This window comes from Ochotona princeps, chromosome 25 (assembly GCF_030435755.1).
Source record: "Ochotona princeps isolate mOchPri1 chromosome 25, mOchPri1.hap1, whole genome shotgun sequence".
In the NCBI taxonomy this organism is placed as follows: Eukaryota; Metazoa; Chordata; class Mammalia; order Lagomorpha; family Ochotonidae; genus Ochotona; species Ochotona princeps.
The window spans coordinates 18,606,994-18,621,728 of NC_080856.1; the positions used below are offsets into that span (position 1 = coordinate 18,606,994).

At 40.0% G+C, this 14,735-nt stretch overlaps 1 protein-coding gene across 1 annotated transcript; it reads left to right on the top strand.

Annotated features, from left to right (window-relative positions):
• Positions 1 to 2,023: 2,023 nt before the first annotated feature.
• Positions 2,024 to 2,340, top strand: LOC101528737 (mitochondrial thiamine pyrophosphate carrier-like). The gene has a single exon (XM_058654998.1). It carries the CDS (start codon positions 2,046 to 2,048, stop codon positions 2,310 to 2,312), a length of 267 nt encoding a protein of 88 aa, XP_058510981.1. The 5' UTR covers positions 2,024 to 2,045; the 3' UTR covers positions 2,313 to 2,340.
• Positions 2,341 to 14,735: the final 12,395 nt, after the last annotated feature.

Consider the following 14,735-nt stretch of genomic DNA (forward strand, 5'->3'; position numbering starts at 1 on the left):
CCAAGCTGACCCAAATTTCCGCAATGAACCTCTCAGTCTCCCAAAGATGGCTTCCTGCTTGACAGGGGACCATTGTCCTCACAGCCTTCATCTGGAATAACACCGTGATTTCCTGGCCTCCAATCTGATCTACTACAGGGATGGAAGGTTGGCAGGAGGCTTCAAAGTACACCCTCACCCCATGCCTTGGGGAGGGACCCTCGGGTGCCCCTCCCACACTGAACTCAGGCCAGGAGGCTGGAAAGTCACATCAGTGGAGAAACTGAGGCCCCAGAGGTGGCCAGACCAACCAGCTGGCTGACTGACAGCCAGCTGGCAACGGAGCTTCAGCAGAAGTCCAGCCTCTGGTTTCTGGGGCCCCCACTGCAGCCACCTGTTGTCTTCACACCTGGCTGAGAAAAAACATCCCCACTACAGCTCTACTGTCCTTACATCCAATGGACCAAGCCACAGCCCCTGCCCACCTGAGGCCAGGCCCTCTGCCCAGACCCAGACCCTCAGCCCTGCTTCCTACTGCCCACCGGACGTGGGCAGAGTCGCACTCCTGAGAGTCCACGCTTCCATGATGCTTTTAAGAACCCACAGATCTTGCCATCTGTAAATTGTGCTAAAACTTAAATACTGGTAATACATACTGCCCACAAGCACATGCATTTTTAGTGAATTGCTTCTTTGTGAGATAAAAGACTATGTGCCTTTTATGTAAACATTGTCAAGCTACCTTCCACCAAATCTGCTGTACCTTTCTATTGTATCTGTGTGTGATCATTTCCCGACATGATTAACTAATGTTTGGTAGTTTTGTCAACCTGATGGGTAAATAGTGCATTTTAAAAACTTCAGATTTCACTAATTAGATAAAGCATCTCAATATACATCTACTACCCTTTTTCATTACACATCTATCTTTTCTAAAAATTTTCTTTCCTTTCTTATATTTTGGAGGAAGAGACTCCCTCTTCTAAAGCCCAAGAATTAATTCCTGCATGCTTCTTTCTCTTTAATTATCTTCTCTCTTTAATATCTTCAGTTTTCCTATCTTCACTGATATAATCTGCTTTGTTTTCCAAAGACAACTGGATTTCAATGATCTTGGGAAAAATACGTTACTCAAGTCCACATTTAACTCTTCTATCCCTGACCTCTTCAGCACCGGACTTACCAGCTGGGTGTTCCACACCTGCTGTTCTCATCACCTCTGATCAGTGGTATCAGTAACTGGTCCCAGATTTGTTACTGACTTTTGAATGTTTCTTTCAATCAGTCCTCTCTTCCCCTTCAAACTAGCATGCCCTTTCTCTTTTTGCCTCTGAACTTCCTTCTTCATTCCTTGAGATGTTTTTTTTTCCTCTCATTTTGTCTTTAAGTCTGGAAGTTCAATAACTCTTGCTCTTTTTCCTTCACTTGTCACTTTGGAGAGCTCACTCATGCAAACAGTTCAACTATATGTCTGCATAACTAACTTCTATGTCAGCATCACCTATTTTTGGTATCTCATTGAAATCCTAATCTTACGGGGCAAACAGAGATTGGGAAGCACCACAGCCCATGTCAGGGTGCTTTAGATTCAAGTTCCAGCCCTGCTTCCAGTTTCATCTTGTGTCACGGTTACTCACGTGGGACACCTAGAATTCCTCTCTTGTGGTTCCAGCTTGGCTTACTCTTGAATGTTAGGGGTATTTGGAGAGAGAAGCAGCTAGCAGATCTGAATGGTGACAAAGAGATCTATCATAAAAAATATTAATCTTCCACCTGTATAATATCCCATGGAACTGGACTATTGTAATTTTAAGAATACAATACTAAATGACACTTACTATAAATCTCTCTCTCTCCCAAACTAATTCCTGTGATTTCATTATTTTGTATGTTTGAGCTGCTGATGAAGCTGGTCCAGGGAGCCACTGCCCATGATGCCCACGATTCCCCTGTACACTTCGTGTGTGGCCACCCTAGCAGTGTACCCCATGGAGGTTCTGTGCATGCGTTTTGCAGCCCAGGGGGAGCCTCGGATATACAAGACCTTGAGAGACGCCGTGGTTACCATGCACAGGACAAAAGGCCCCTTGGCCTTCTACAAAGGCTTGACACCTACGCTGATTGCCATCTTCCCCTATGCCGGCTTCCAGTTCTCCTGCTACAGTGCCGTGAAGTCGGCCTCTGAGTGGGTCACGCCAGCCAGTGGCAAGCAGAACGAGAACCTTAGAAACCTGCTCTGTGGCTGCGGAGCTGGCGTCATCAGCAAGACCCTGACCTACCCTCTGGACCTCTTCAAGAAGCGCCTGCAGGTAGGAGGCTTCGTGAGGGCCTGAGCCAGCTTCGGCCAGGTGCGGTGCTACAGAGGCCCCTGGACATCTGTGTATTAAAGAGAAAAAAAAACCCTTATTTTATCAATACTGGATTTTTTTTTCTTGTACAGATACTCATTTTGCCTGTAAATACTTTGTTGAGTTACTTTTGCCTAAAGAGAATAGCTGAGAGGGAGACAGTGAGGATTCAGCCTACACAAAAGTAGGTGATCACATAGTTGTTTCTAAGTTGAGCTGATCTTTCCTTGCAATTCGTTTTGTTACACTTTCCAAGGCTTGAATTATCTGGTGCTATGCCAAGGATGGGAGTGACTCAGAAAAAAGGTAAACACAAGGATAGTTGGGGCTCAGAACACAAATTTGGCAAAAGAACAGAAATGTTTAGGAGAAATTTTAGGAAGTTTTGCCCTAACACGTGTGTTATAAACTCTTTTATTTGTCTCTCTGGAAAATCTTTAACATAAACCTATCTAATTGATCGGCTGTGATTATTGTGACTAATTAATCAGATTGCTTCAGTAATTATGGAACTGTCCTGCTGAAACATTCCCAGTTGTCTTCTGTTCAGACGTTGAATTAAATACTACTCTTTCACAGCTTTGTTACTGTAAGCTTGACAAACAATGCACATGCATATAATTCAAATGATGAATTTTGACATGTGTAAAACCCCTGGGAAGCCATCACCAAATGAAGCCAAGCATCATATCACTTCCAAAAGTTTCCTCCTTCCCCTTTGTAATTCCTCCTGGCAAACACCAACATGCTGCTTCTCTCGGCTACTTATTGATTTCTTACAGTTGCTATCTTTTTGTCAGGGAGTCATAAATTTGTGCCATTCTTGGCTCCCATCAAACTTATTTGGAGATACAGTCATGTCATTAAGAATATAGAAGCTCCTTTTTTATTATTGAATCAGATCACATTGTGTTGGATACCCTGTACACTTTGATCACCCACTCACCCAGTGACAGTTGAATTACTTCTAGTCCAGAACTAGAATAATAAAGTTGTACAAATATATAAACAAACATATATTCACAACAAAATAAAGTTGTTATCAAAGTTTATATCTTTTATGAATTTTTGAAAAATTTATTTTGTTTTTTATTTGAAAGGCAAATATACAGAGAGAAGGAGAGCTAGAAAGATTTCCTGTCTTCTGCTTCATTCCCCAGGTGACTGCAATGGCTGAAGTTGAACTCATCTTCTGAAGCCAGGAGCCAGGAGCTTCTTCTGGGTCTTCCAAGCAGGTGCAGGGGCCCAAGGCTTTAGGCCATCCTCTACTGCTTTCCTAGGATACACAGAGAAGGGAACTGGGTGGGAAGTGGAGTAGCCAGCACTTGAACTGGCGCCCATATGGATCCTGGTGCATGGAAGGCAAAGATTTTGCCACCAGGTTATTGTGCCAGGCCCGCAAAATGAATTTTTTAAAAGCATGAAGCTTGTATAAATGGATTATATTTCTATAAAATTTCTATAACATTATATTTTGTTTTTCTTCATCTTATTTCTAGTTTTATAGTTTTGTAAGTGTGGGCCTCCCTCTTTCTCTTCCTTTCCTCCCCCCCATTGTATTTCTATATCCCATTTTGTAAATGGGATACATTTCTATAAAATTTCTATAAAACACATAAGAAATTCAGTTGTTGTACATTCTAGAGAAAATCTAGAGCAATTAGTGTTTTATAGAGTGTGCTGGTAGATTTCTTTAAAATATATGTTTGTTTGTTTAATGCTGTTTATTTGATGGAGAGCTCTTCCATGTACTGGTTTACTCCTCAAATGCTGACGACAACTGGGGGTAAGCCTGGCAAAGCCCAGGTGGAAGGAAATCTAACTGTGTAAGCAGCAGTGGTCTGAGTACTTGGGTCATCATTTGTTGCCTCGTGGAGTGTGCACTATGAGGCAACTAGAGTTGAGACTGGAGCTGGGATTTATAATCTAGGCAATCCAACGAGAGATGCACAGCCATCTTAACCATTGTGTGAAACGCTAACCCTTGTCTTGTTAGGGCTCAGTTTTCATCCTCGGTAGCAAATGCAAGAATCTTCTCATTTTTTTAAATTTTAATAAGATTCCATTTGAAGCACAGAGTTACAGAGAAAGAAGGAGGGATAAAGGGATAGAGATAGATCTTCCCACAGCTGATTCATTCCTGAAATGGCTGTGAAGTCCAGGGCAGAGCTAGGCTGAAGCCTGCTACCTAAACCTTCATCCAGGTGTCCCACATAGATTCAAGGATCCAAGGAGCCATTCTGCTGCTTTTTCAGGTGTAATAGCAGGGAATTGGGTTGAAAATGAAGCAGCCAGGAATCAAACCAAAACCAATGGGATGCCAGAATTGCAGGCAACTACTAACCCTCTGCACCCCAATGCTGGCCTCTGGACATCTATTCATGTGCTATTTGCTACTCATTAATTTTCTCAGGTGAAGGATAACTCCAATCTTCCATGTATTTTCTTATTGGATTGATTATCTTAAGTTTCTCTAATTTAAAAATTATGGATATATTCTAAGCATAATTTATTAGGTGTGTTTTTAACTTTTGGTTGGTTGTTTTCTTATTTAAAAGACACACACACAGGGGAGAGAGAAAGAGAGAGAGAGAGACAAAGAGAGAGACTGAAAGATAGATAAACAAGACAGACAGATGTTTACTATCTTCCAGTTCACTCTCCAAATGCCTGCCATAACCATCCTGGTCTCCCATGTGGGTGTTAAAAACCCAAACACTTGAGCCATCACTGTTGTCTCCCCGAGGGCACATCAGCAGGAAGCTGGAATGGTAGCAGAACAGCCAGGATTCAAGTCCAGCACTTTGATATGTGACAGGGCCTTCCAAGGGGTGACTTAACTGCTGCAGCAAGTGCTCAACCCCACAGGTATGCTTTAAAACACCTTATTTCCCCCAGTCTGTGCCCTACCTTTTCATTTTCTTAAGAATAGGTTTTCAATAAAAAAGTCTGAGTTAAATTTGGTACTTTTTTTTCTTTATAGTTCATGCTTTTGAATTCTGTTTAGAAATCATTATTGAACTCAAGGTCACAAAGGTTTTCTCTCAGATTTTCTGATGAAAAAGTTTACGGTTTCGGCATATCCATTTATATATGCGATCCATTTTCGATGAACATGAACAGGTAGTCTGAAATAGGGTTGAGACATATTGCTGTTTTGTATGTACCTGAACAATTGCTCCAGCATACTTGCTGAATAAATTTAACATTTTCCCAAAGTACTGCCTTTGCAGATTTGAGGCATGTCAGTTATACAAGCCTGTGTGGATCAAAGCTGGTGCCATGGCTTAATAGACTAAGCCTTCTCCTGCAGCACCAATGTCCCATATGTGCCATTTCCATCCAGCAACCTGTTTATGGCCTAGGAAAACAGTAGAGGTTGGTGCAAAGCTTTGGGACCCTGCACCCTCATGGGAAGCCCAGAAGAAGCTCCTGGCTGATGGATTTGGATTGGCTCAGCTCCAGCAATTGCGGCCACTTAGGGGGTGAATCAGCAGATGCACCCTTCTCTTTATATATCTGCCTTTCCAATAAAAATAAAACAAGCCCTTAAGAAGAAAGATAGAATTTTGAGGCTTCCAACTGACCTTTCCTTGGCAGGATGCACCAAAGGTACTTATCTCTCCCAGCAATGATATTTGGCAGTTTGAAGGAAGTGCTGACAACCAAGAAAGCTCACCTGAGCCTTTGTGTCCAGAGTTGTAACTGGGGATTAAATATTTATACAAATGGTGTGGCTCAAGACTCCCCACTATAAATCATAGTGGACAGGCACCATCTGACGGGTATGTAGCATCATTCTCATCAGGCAGACCATCCCCATGGAAATAGGAGAATTTCCAGAGCCCAAGACAAAGTAAAGTCTAAAATTCTTTATGATACACTGAAATAGGTATTTGGATGTCATTTCCTTCTATATCTGAGTTATCTGCATCCTACAAATTTTGATACATTGCATCTTCATTCTCACTTCAAAATAAAATATTTAATAATTTACTCTTTGATCCATTCTTTTTTGAAAAAAAAAAGCTTATTTATTTTTATTGGAAAGGGAGATTTACAGTGGGAAAGAGAGATAGAAAGATCTTCCATCCACTTGTTCACTCCCCATATGGTCTCAGTGGTTGGAGTTGAGCCAATCTGAAGTTAGGAGTCAGGAGCTTCCTCCAGTTCCCCAGCTGGGTCCACAGCACTTGGCACAACATTCCACTGCCTTCCCAAGTCATAAGCAAGGAGCTGGATGGGAAGTAGAGCAGCTAGGACACTAACTAGTGCCCATCTGAGACGACAGTGCCTGAAGGTAGAGGATTAGCCAGTTGAATCATTGCCCTTGCCCCTTGATCTATTCTTTAACTTGTGAATGGTTTATAGGTGTACATTTAGCTTCCAAGTGTTTTGAATTTTTCCAAATTTCTCTTCTAGTAATCAATAATTTAATTCTTATGGGTAAAACAAACATAATTGTGCCACTTCATTATTTTAAAATGAAGTTCAAATGAGAGATGATATTACAATGGATACCACAGAAATAGAGATTATAAATAACTACAACAAATAATTATGTACCAACTAACTGAATAACCTAGAATAAAGGGGCAAATACCTAGATATCCACATTATGCAAACACTGTGTCATGAAGGCAATAGAAAATGGAATGGATAATAATAAGTGGAGATATTGATTCAGTAATTGAAAGATCTCCAAACAAAGCAAACACCAGCTCCCATTGGGACTTCAACAATGTGTAACTAGAAGTTCTAACCAGAACAACTAGACAAAGAAAAGAAATAAAGGTATCCGAAACAGAAAGGAGGGAGTTAAGTTGTCCCTGCAGACAACATGTAAAGATTCCACGAAAAACTGTTACAACCAACTCAAAAAAGTTGCAGCATAAAAATCGACTCACAAAACCAGTTCCATTTAAATATTCCAACGCTAAATTATTTGAAAAGTTAAATTAAGAAAACAAATGATTTGTAATAACTAAAATTAAAATACTTGGAAACAGATTTAGCCAAATGGATATAAGGTCTTTATACTGGAAACTGTAAAACGTTAATGAAGTAAAATGGAGAAGTTACAAATTAATGGAAATCTTGTAAAAAAAATCAATGTTATTGAACTCCGTGCTTCTCAGGGTTATCTACAGATTAGATGCAAACCCTACAAAATTTACAATGAAATTTTTCATACAACAGAAAATAATGCTACAATTCAGGTAGAATCACAAAGGCTTCAGATAGCTAAAGCTGGAGGCATCCTCTTCTTGACATCAAATTATTTTGTCAAAATATGGTAATCAAAACAGCATGCTACTGGCATAAACAAGCAGATATAGGCCAGAATATAGTCATACAACAGAATAGAAAGCCTATAAATAATATTTTCTAATTCCATTAGCTGTTGTGTATGGATCAGTTTTGATCAATTCAATTTTTCTGCATTAAGTTTTTCTAATTTTCATATGCCTTGTGGTTTTTAGTACACTCTACACACTGAGTTTCACTTTTGGGTTGGCATTTTTATATTCCTTATAAATAGTCTTCAGCTTCATGTTAGAACACAGTTAAGTTTCTTGGAAACAATCTGATCCTTTTATGTCTGGCTTTAAAGATGTGTCAGGTGGGAGCAAAGCTGAATTTAGAATAGGATAATTATTCTCCCTCTCTAAGTCATAACACTTCTGAATTCTCCACCCAATGAGCTATGGATTTTAAGGTTTTCCAATTTTGGATGGTGGGAGGAGGAATGGTTTTCTGTCCCCATGTGAGATCCTAGTGTGGTTCTCTTTAATCTTGTTATGGGGTTACGGTTGCAGGCTCAGGTAGTCCCCTCACGTTCATGCCCTGATCAACACTGTTGATTAACACACTGTTGAGTACAGAGGCCGGCCCTCAGAAGGCCTCTGAGTCTCTCCTTGTGCATTTCTGTCCTATTCTCCCTGTCCTATTCTCTCTGGACTTTCAGTCACCTGTCCTGTGCTTGAGGGATTCCTGCTTTGTGTCCTGTGACTGACTCACTCAGGGGACAAGCTTGGGCAATGGTCAAGCTCATCTCACTTTTTTCTCTCTTCCATTGCCTGGCACCTAATGTCTTGAACACTGTTGATTTATGCAGTTTGTCCTTTAATTTTTTTTTCCTGGGAAATACAGGACTAACCATTTTTGAAGATATGTAAGAAATAATGCTATAAAATAGTTTTTACCTCTATCATATCGTTACTCTTGATATTTAATCAGGAATATTCTGTAGCTGGATGTTCAAAATCATGAGGTCAAATTGGCAAATAGTCATCAATTTTGTAAGTTAGTATTAAACTGTTGATAGACTGCACTTGCCTATGTTTGGAATATTTATATTCATAAACTTTCTCGATGCTACAAAGCCAGTCTTTTTCTTTTTTCCTTTTTTATCCCGCTTAGAGAGCTGGCTGGATGGTCAACTCCTTCTGGGTTTTTTTCATTGTGTGAAAGATTTTCCTTTATAATTTTTACAATGTATGACTCCTGTTGATTAATTATTGTATTGCATGTTTTCATACATGTGAGATGTCCCAATTTTTCCTATTTCTGCTTGTTTTTTAAAATTTCTTAAATTTTAAATATATTTATTATTTACCATAATACAGTTTTGTAGGTATGCATATTCTTCTCTCCCACGCCCCTTTTCTTGCCTTCCTCCCCAACCCCTCTCTCCTGCTCTTACTCCCCCAAATGGTCACAGTAGTATAGTCCCTTAGTAACAGTTACAAAATTAACTTTCTGCTCTTTAAATGTATCACGATGTGGTAGCTACAAGCAAAATTAGAAAATCTAATGTCATGCTCTGTAGGTATATTTACATGTTTCAAAGTGGGAGTCTTACATTTGTTTGGGCGTAGAGACGTGTACAAAACCTCACTTTCCTTGCCAGTATATTGTTCTCCGTTATACTGTTCATCTGTGAGAGTGTATTTTGATTATATCTATTATATCTACTTATTTTGTAATTTGCAAAATAAGGGTTTTTTAAAGAGAAAATATTATGACATGTGTCTTTTTGGGTCCAACATTTTGACAGATATTTTCAAGGGATATGGAATCTAGGTTAATGAGTTATTTTTCCAGCACTTTCAAGTTGTTGCACCACAGTTTTTGTCTGATTGTTTCTAATGGGAAACATTTCTTAACTTTGCTCATTTGTACACAATGTATCTTTTATTCTCTGCCTAATTTGAGCTTTTTTCTTTATCACAGGTTTTAAACAATCTGGTGAAAGCGAAGCTCATTAAGATGTTCTTCATGTGTCTAAAAGTCACTGAGCTTCTTGAATGAATTTTTATTTTCACCAAATTTGGAACTGTTTCAGCTATTATTAGGTTTTTCTGTTCTATCCTTATCATGAGATTCTGAATATTAGGCTGCTTGAAGTGATATCAAAAACTTACTTGTGTTCTTTTTAAAAAAATGTTATTTTTATTTATTTACTTGATTTACAAGACAGACACATACTGTCTTCTCTCTCTCTCTCTCTCTCTCTCTCTCTCTCTCTCTCTCTGTTTCTTTCTCTCACAAGCAGAGAGAGGGAGAGAGAGAGAGAGAGAGAGAGAGAGAGAGAAACAGATGAAACAGATTCCCAGATTTTCCATTACGGGTTCACTCCCCGAAGGCCCACACTGCAAAAGCTGGATTGGGTCAAAGGAGCCACAAACACAGCATAGCATTCCGTGTGAGTGACTGGGTCCCAGGACTCATGCCATTATGTTTCCTTCTAGGGTGTGCCTCAGCAGGAAACTGAAGTGCAAAGTAGAAGGAAGACTAGAACCCAGGCACTTTCTAAGTATATATCCTAAGAGGCATCCCAACTGCTTCCCAAAGCCTTCCCCATGCTGTCTTTATTTGACTGGTTAGTTTTATTTAAAATATTTTCTTTCTATTTTCGTCCTAGATGACTTTTATTATTTTGTTTTTCAAGTTCCATTTGAAGTGTTTAGTCTGGCATTCATCTCATCTAATACATCTTAAAATAATATTAATTATATTTTTGACCTGAAGATATTTATCGTAACCTTAAAAAAAAGCTTCCATGCATATTATTAACATGTATCCTTTACCTGTTGAACACATGCATATATATGCATGTATATGTATATATATATGTCAGATATTTGATATGAAATCCACTCAAGTCATCTTGCATATAACTTATAAATGTCTCTATGGAATATATTTTCACCTCTTTCTGAGCAATATTTTCCTGTGTCTCTGCATATACAAAATTTCTATTAAATTTCACATATTTGAATTTTATGTTGCTGGACAATTGGTGTTCCTTAAAGGTTTCTGAAATTTGTGTTGTGACACAGTTAAATTAACATGGGAACAACATGAGATTTCCAAAAATTCTGTAATTGTATCTAGTATAGTCTTTGGCCTGAGGCTAGTTGACTCCACTGCTGAAGCTATGTGCTTGTAAGGATTTTACTCAGTGACCTCTACAATCCAGGGTCTCTTTGCTCATAATGGTGGAGGCACCATACCATCCCAGCTCTGGATGAACTTTGAGGCTCTTGTATCATTTTCTGGTTTGGGGCAGTTTTCTCAAATAAGTGCACTTATCAGCGAAAATTTCACTGGGAGTGCTTAACTATTTTTTTCAAAAGATTTATTTATTTATTTGAGAGGCTGAGTTACAGACTGAGAGAGAGAGAGCGAGAGAGAGAGAGAGAGAGAGAGAGAGAGAGAGAAAATGAGGCCAGACCAAAGCCAGAAATCAGTTTTGCCTGGATCTGACACATGAATTTCCCTTTGTTGCTTTCCTAGGCCATTAGCAGAGAACTGGATTGAAAGTGGAACAGCCAGGACATGAACTGGCAGCCATATAGGCTCCTGGCACAGGCAGCAAGTGGCGTTATCTGCTATGTCTGCTACAATGTCAACCCTAAAGCAGGTGTCTGGTACCCTTCCCTGAAACTGGAGCCATTTTGGGCACCCCAAACTTTAAATTCAAATGTCTTGTCCTCAATTAAGACTGGTTTATCCCTTTTTGTATTGCAGCTGTAGGCTGGAGTCATCGTAGGAATCTCCTCATTTATTTCACATCTTGTTTATTCCATCACTGCCTTGTTCCACCTATTGTCCAAAGCCTAAAAACGTCACTACATTTAGTTTACTCAGTTATCACTTTCACCTTAGAGAAAAAATCCAGTACCTATCCATGAGATTCTCATCAGACATTGATATTTAATCTTTGTGGATTTTACCATAGTAACTTTCAAGCATTATTTACCTGTCTGAATTCGTTTTCATCCTATTCTTCACTAACTCCTATATTTTAGCCCTTGTACTTTTGTTCACTTAGCTTCTCCTATCCTGTTCTTTTTTATCTCATTTTTAATAGACTAAATTTTTGCCTTCTCAATGACCCACTTAGAATCTGTCATTGTTACCAAGGCTTCAGTGTTCATAACTGAAGGGAATTTTTTCTTGATCTTTCTTTCCTGCTTACGTTTTGCTAAGCTTCTTGAATCTGCAGCTTCACATAATTTGTCATATCTGAAACCTTTTTAAAGGTTTTTCTTCTACTCCCATCTCTTCTCAACATAGAAGACTCCAATTTTATCTATGTTAAGCTGCTGTGTGTCTGAAGGTCACTGAAGTGTTTTCTCTCTGGTCAGTCCTTACCTGTCTGCATTGCTGTGACTATTTCTGCTAACTTTTTGTATATCCAAGGATATTTTCTCCTTCAATGTCTAATCTTTTGCCTGGCAAAATTCTCAGCTCAAGTGTTTTATTTTTCAGCTTTGGAGGTTCTGTCTAGTTCCTTACAAAGGCATCTGGTGAGGGACTTCTTGCTGCGATTGTCTCATGGCAGGAGCTGGATGAGCAAAAAGGAGAGAGGAGAGAGAGAGATGGAACTTATCCTTCTAAAGAAACCCATTTCTACAATACCAGCATTGATCCAGTGATGAGGGGTGAGCCATCATGGCTTGACCACACCTTAACGTTCCGACTCTTAACTATTACAGTGGAAATTGTTTTCACCATAAGCTTTTGTGGTAGGTGCTTTCTTTTTCTCTTCTTCCATTTTTTAAAAAAGATTTATTTACTTTTACTGAAAAGGCAGATTTATAGAGAGAAGGAGAGACATAGAGAAAGATCTTCTGGCTGCTGGTTCACTCCACAAGTAGCCACAAGTGGATGGAGCTGAGTCAGAAGTCAGGCACTTCTTCCAAGTCTCCCACATAGGTGCAAGGTCTCAAGGCTTTGGGCCATCCTCCACTGCTTTCCCAGGCTGCAAACAGGGAGCTGGATGAGAAGCTGAGTAGCTTGGACACAAAGTGGCACCCATATGTGATTCTAGCACTTGCAAGGTGAGGATTCAGCCACTGAGTCATAGTGCTAGGCCTGGGAGACCCTTTCAAACCACAATAGGTACAGAGAGGGTATAGCTGAGAAAATTTAGGAATATCTCTTTGACTGACTTACCCCCTCCATTTCCAACAACTCAGGTACTTTTGAACTCTTGTGAGAGGACAAATACAAATTTGCAGGTATCTTTCAAATCTAATATTTGGCAGGGAGTTCTATGCTAAAAAATGAGTTCACTCTTATTGGCATTCTCTTTAGGTATGAAGGAATGTCAATGTTGATTCATTAAAAATTTATGGTAGGGAATGAGGGTTTAGCTTAGTGGGTAAGATGCCTGCATGTCACCTTGGGATACTTGATCTCAACTCATGCCTCCAGTTCTTGACTTCAGCTTCCTGCTAATACAGATCTCAGGAGGCAGGTGGCTCAGATAACCAGTGTGGGAGAACTGTGCTGAGGACTGGCTAGCCTGCCCAGTTCTGGATATTGTGGTCATGTGACAAGTGAACTGCTAGATGGGAACTTTTGTCTTTCTCCATTTTCAAATAAACAAAGAAAAATAAAACAGAATCTATAGTACTGTGGATAAAAAAATCCAAGATGGTACAAAAGGGTTTGAGAGAAGGCTTGCCAGGGAGAGGGGAACTTGCCCTAAAGCGCTCAGCAGAAAGCCAGAGTGTAGGTCAAGCCAGGTTTCTGCTAGCTAGCCTGGTTGACAGTTTTTCATCTAGGCCAGATGTCTAGCTGAGGCCCTTCCTGTTGGAGAGCAGCAGCCACAGAATAGAAGACTCTTATCCACATCCTCATTTCAATATATGAATGGAACAAATGATTGAATGAGTAAGCAGTATTACAGATGGCAATGGAAAATGAGGAAATATTTCCCCAAGGCATGAACCGAGTGGAAGGAGGCTCCAAGCTCCCAAGTTGTGAAAATGATCAGGGGGGTGAGGGGCCATCTGGTGACTCTGAGCTAACTGACGCATCTCTCAACCCTCCAGCCTCCTGTACCATCTTGGTGGAGAAGGATGATGTTGCTCTCTCTGCTTGGTAGAGAGGAGCCAAGGTAGACGACAATTTGCATTCTGTTTTGTAGCCTCTGGTGGCATGACAAGCTGCTAGCAACAAGAAAACATGATACTGTCTCATCAAGAGTCAGAGCAGTTGTTTGTCTATCAGCCCTCATTCCTCTCAGGCCTAACTCGCTACAAATAGCAGAAGCAAGGAGGGAAGAAAAAAGGGAAGAAAGGGAGAAATAGGTTGTGTGCATGCAAATTTATTTTGGGCTCATTCCCTGCTATCCTGTCATGCATAGATATTATGTCAACTCCTGTTAAGAAATGTGTAAATACTGAATTGAAATAACTGTACACATCATTGACATCCTTGGTCAGCTAACAGCTATGTCTCTTCACATGGTCTGAATGTTCACCAAATGTATGCCTTGTTTGCTTCTTGATTTACTGTTTTTAAAGATTTATTTTTCTCAGAAAAGCAGAAACACAGAAAGAAAGAGAGACAGAAAAAGATCTTCCATCCACTGGCCCACTCCCCAAATGGCCACAATGACTGGAGCTGAGTCAATCTGAAGCCAGGAGCCAGGAGCTTCTTCTGGGTATCCCATGAGGGCACAGTGTCCCAAAGCTTTAGGCCATCCTCGACTGCTTTTCCAGGGCATGAGGATAGAGCTAAATGCAAATAGGAGCAGCCAGATCTCATATGGGAACTGGCACCCGTATGAGATCCCAGCACTTGCAATGTGAGGATTTAGCCACTGAGTCATCACACTGGACTCTTGATTTACTTTTTAAATAAATGTGATAAGAGGATTAATCACATTAAAAAATTAAAAACCAGAATACACCCCTCACAAGTAGAGTACATTCAAATGCAAGCAAAAACTGTGCTACCGCTGACACTGTCAGAAGCAGGCACTTTAACATAGACTTGGAATTGTGTTCCTGCAGCATCAGCAACAATAACAAGTGCATTACATCACTAGACCCTGATGAAATGGGAAAGCGTTACAAATGCCTGATTTGCTTCAGGCTCATTCTC

Bases quoted from the DNA above. Each gene is read 5' to 3' on its own strand.
- LOC101528737 (XM_058654998.1), top strand. From the start codon at position 2,046: ATGCACAGGACAAAAGGCCCCTTGGCCTTCTACAAAGGCTTGACACCT.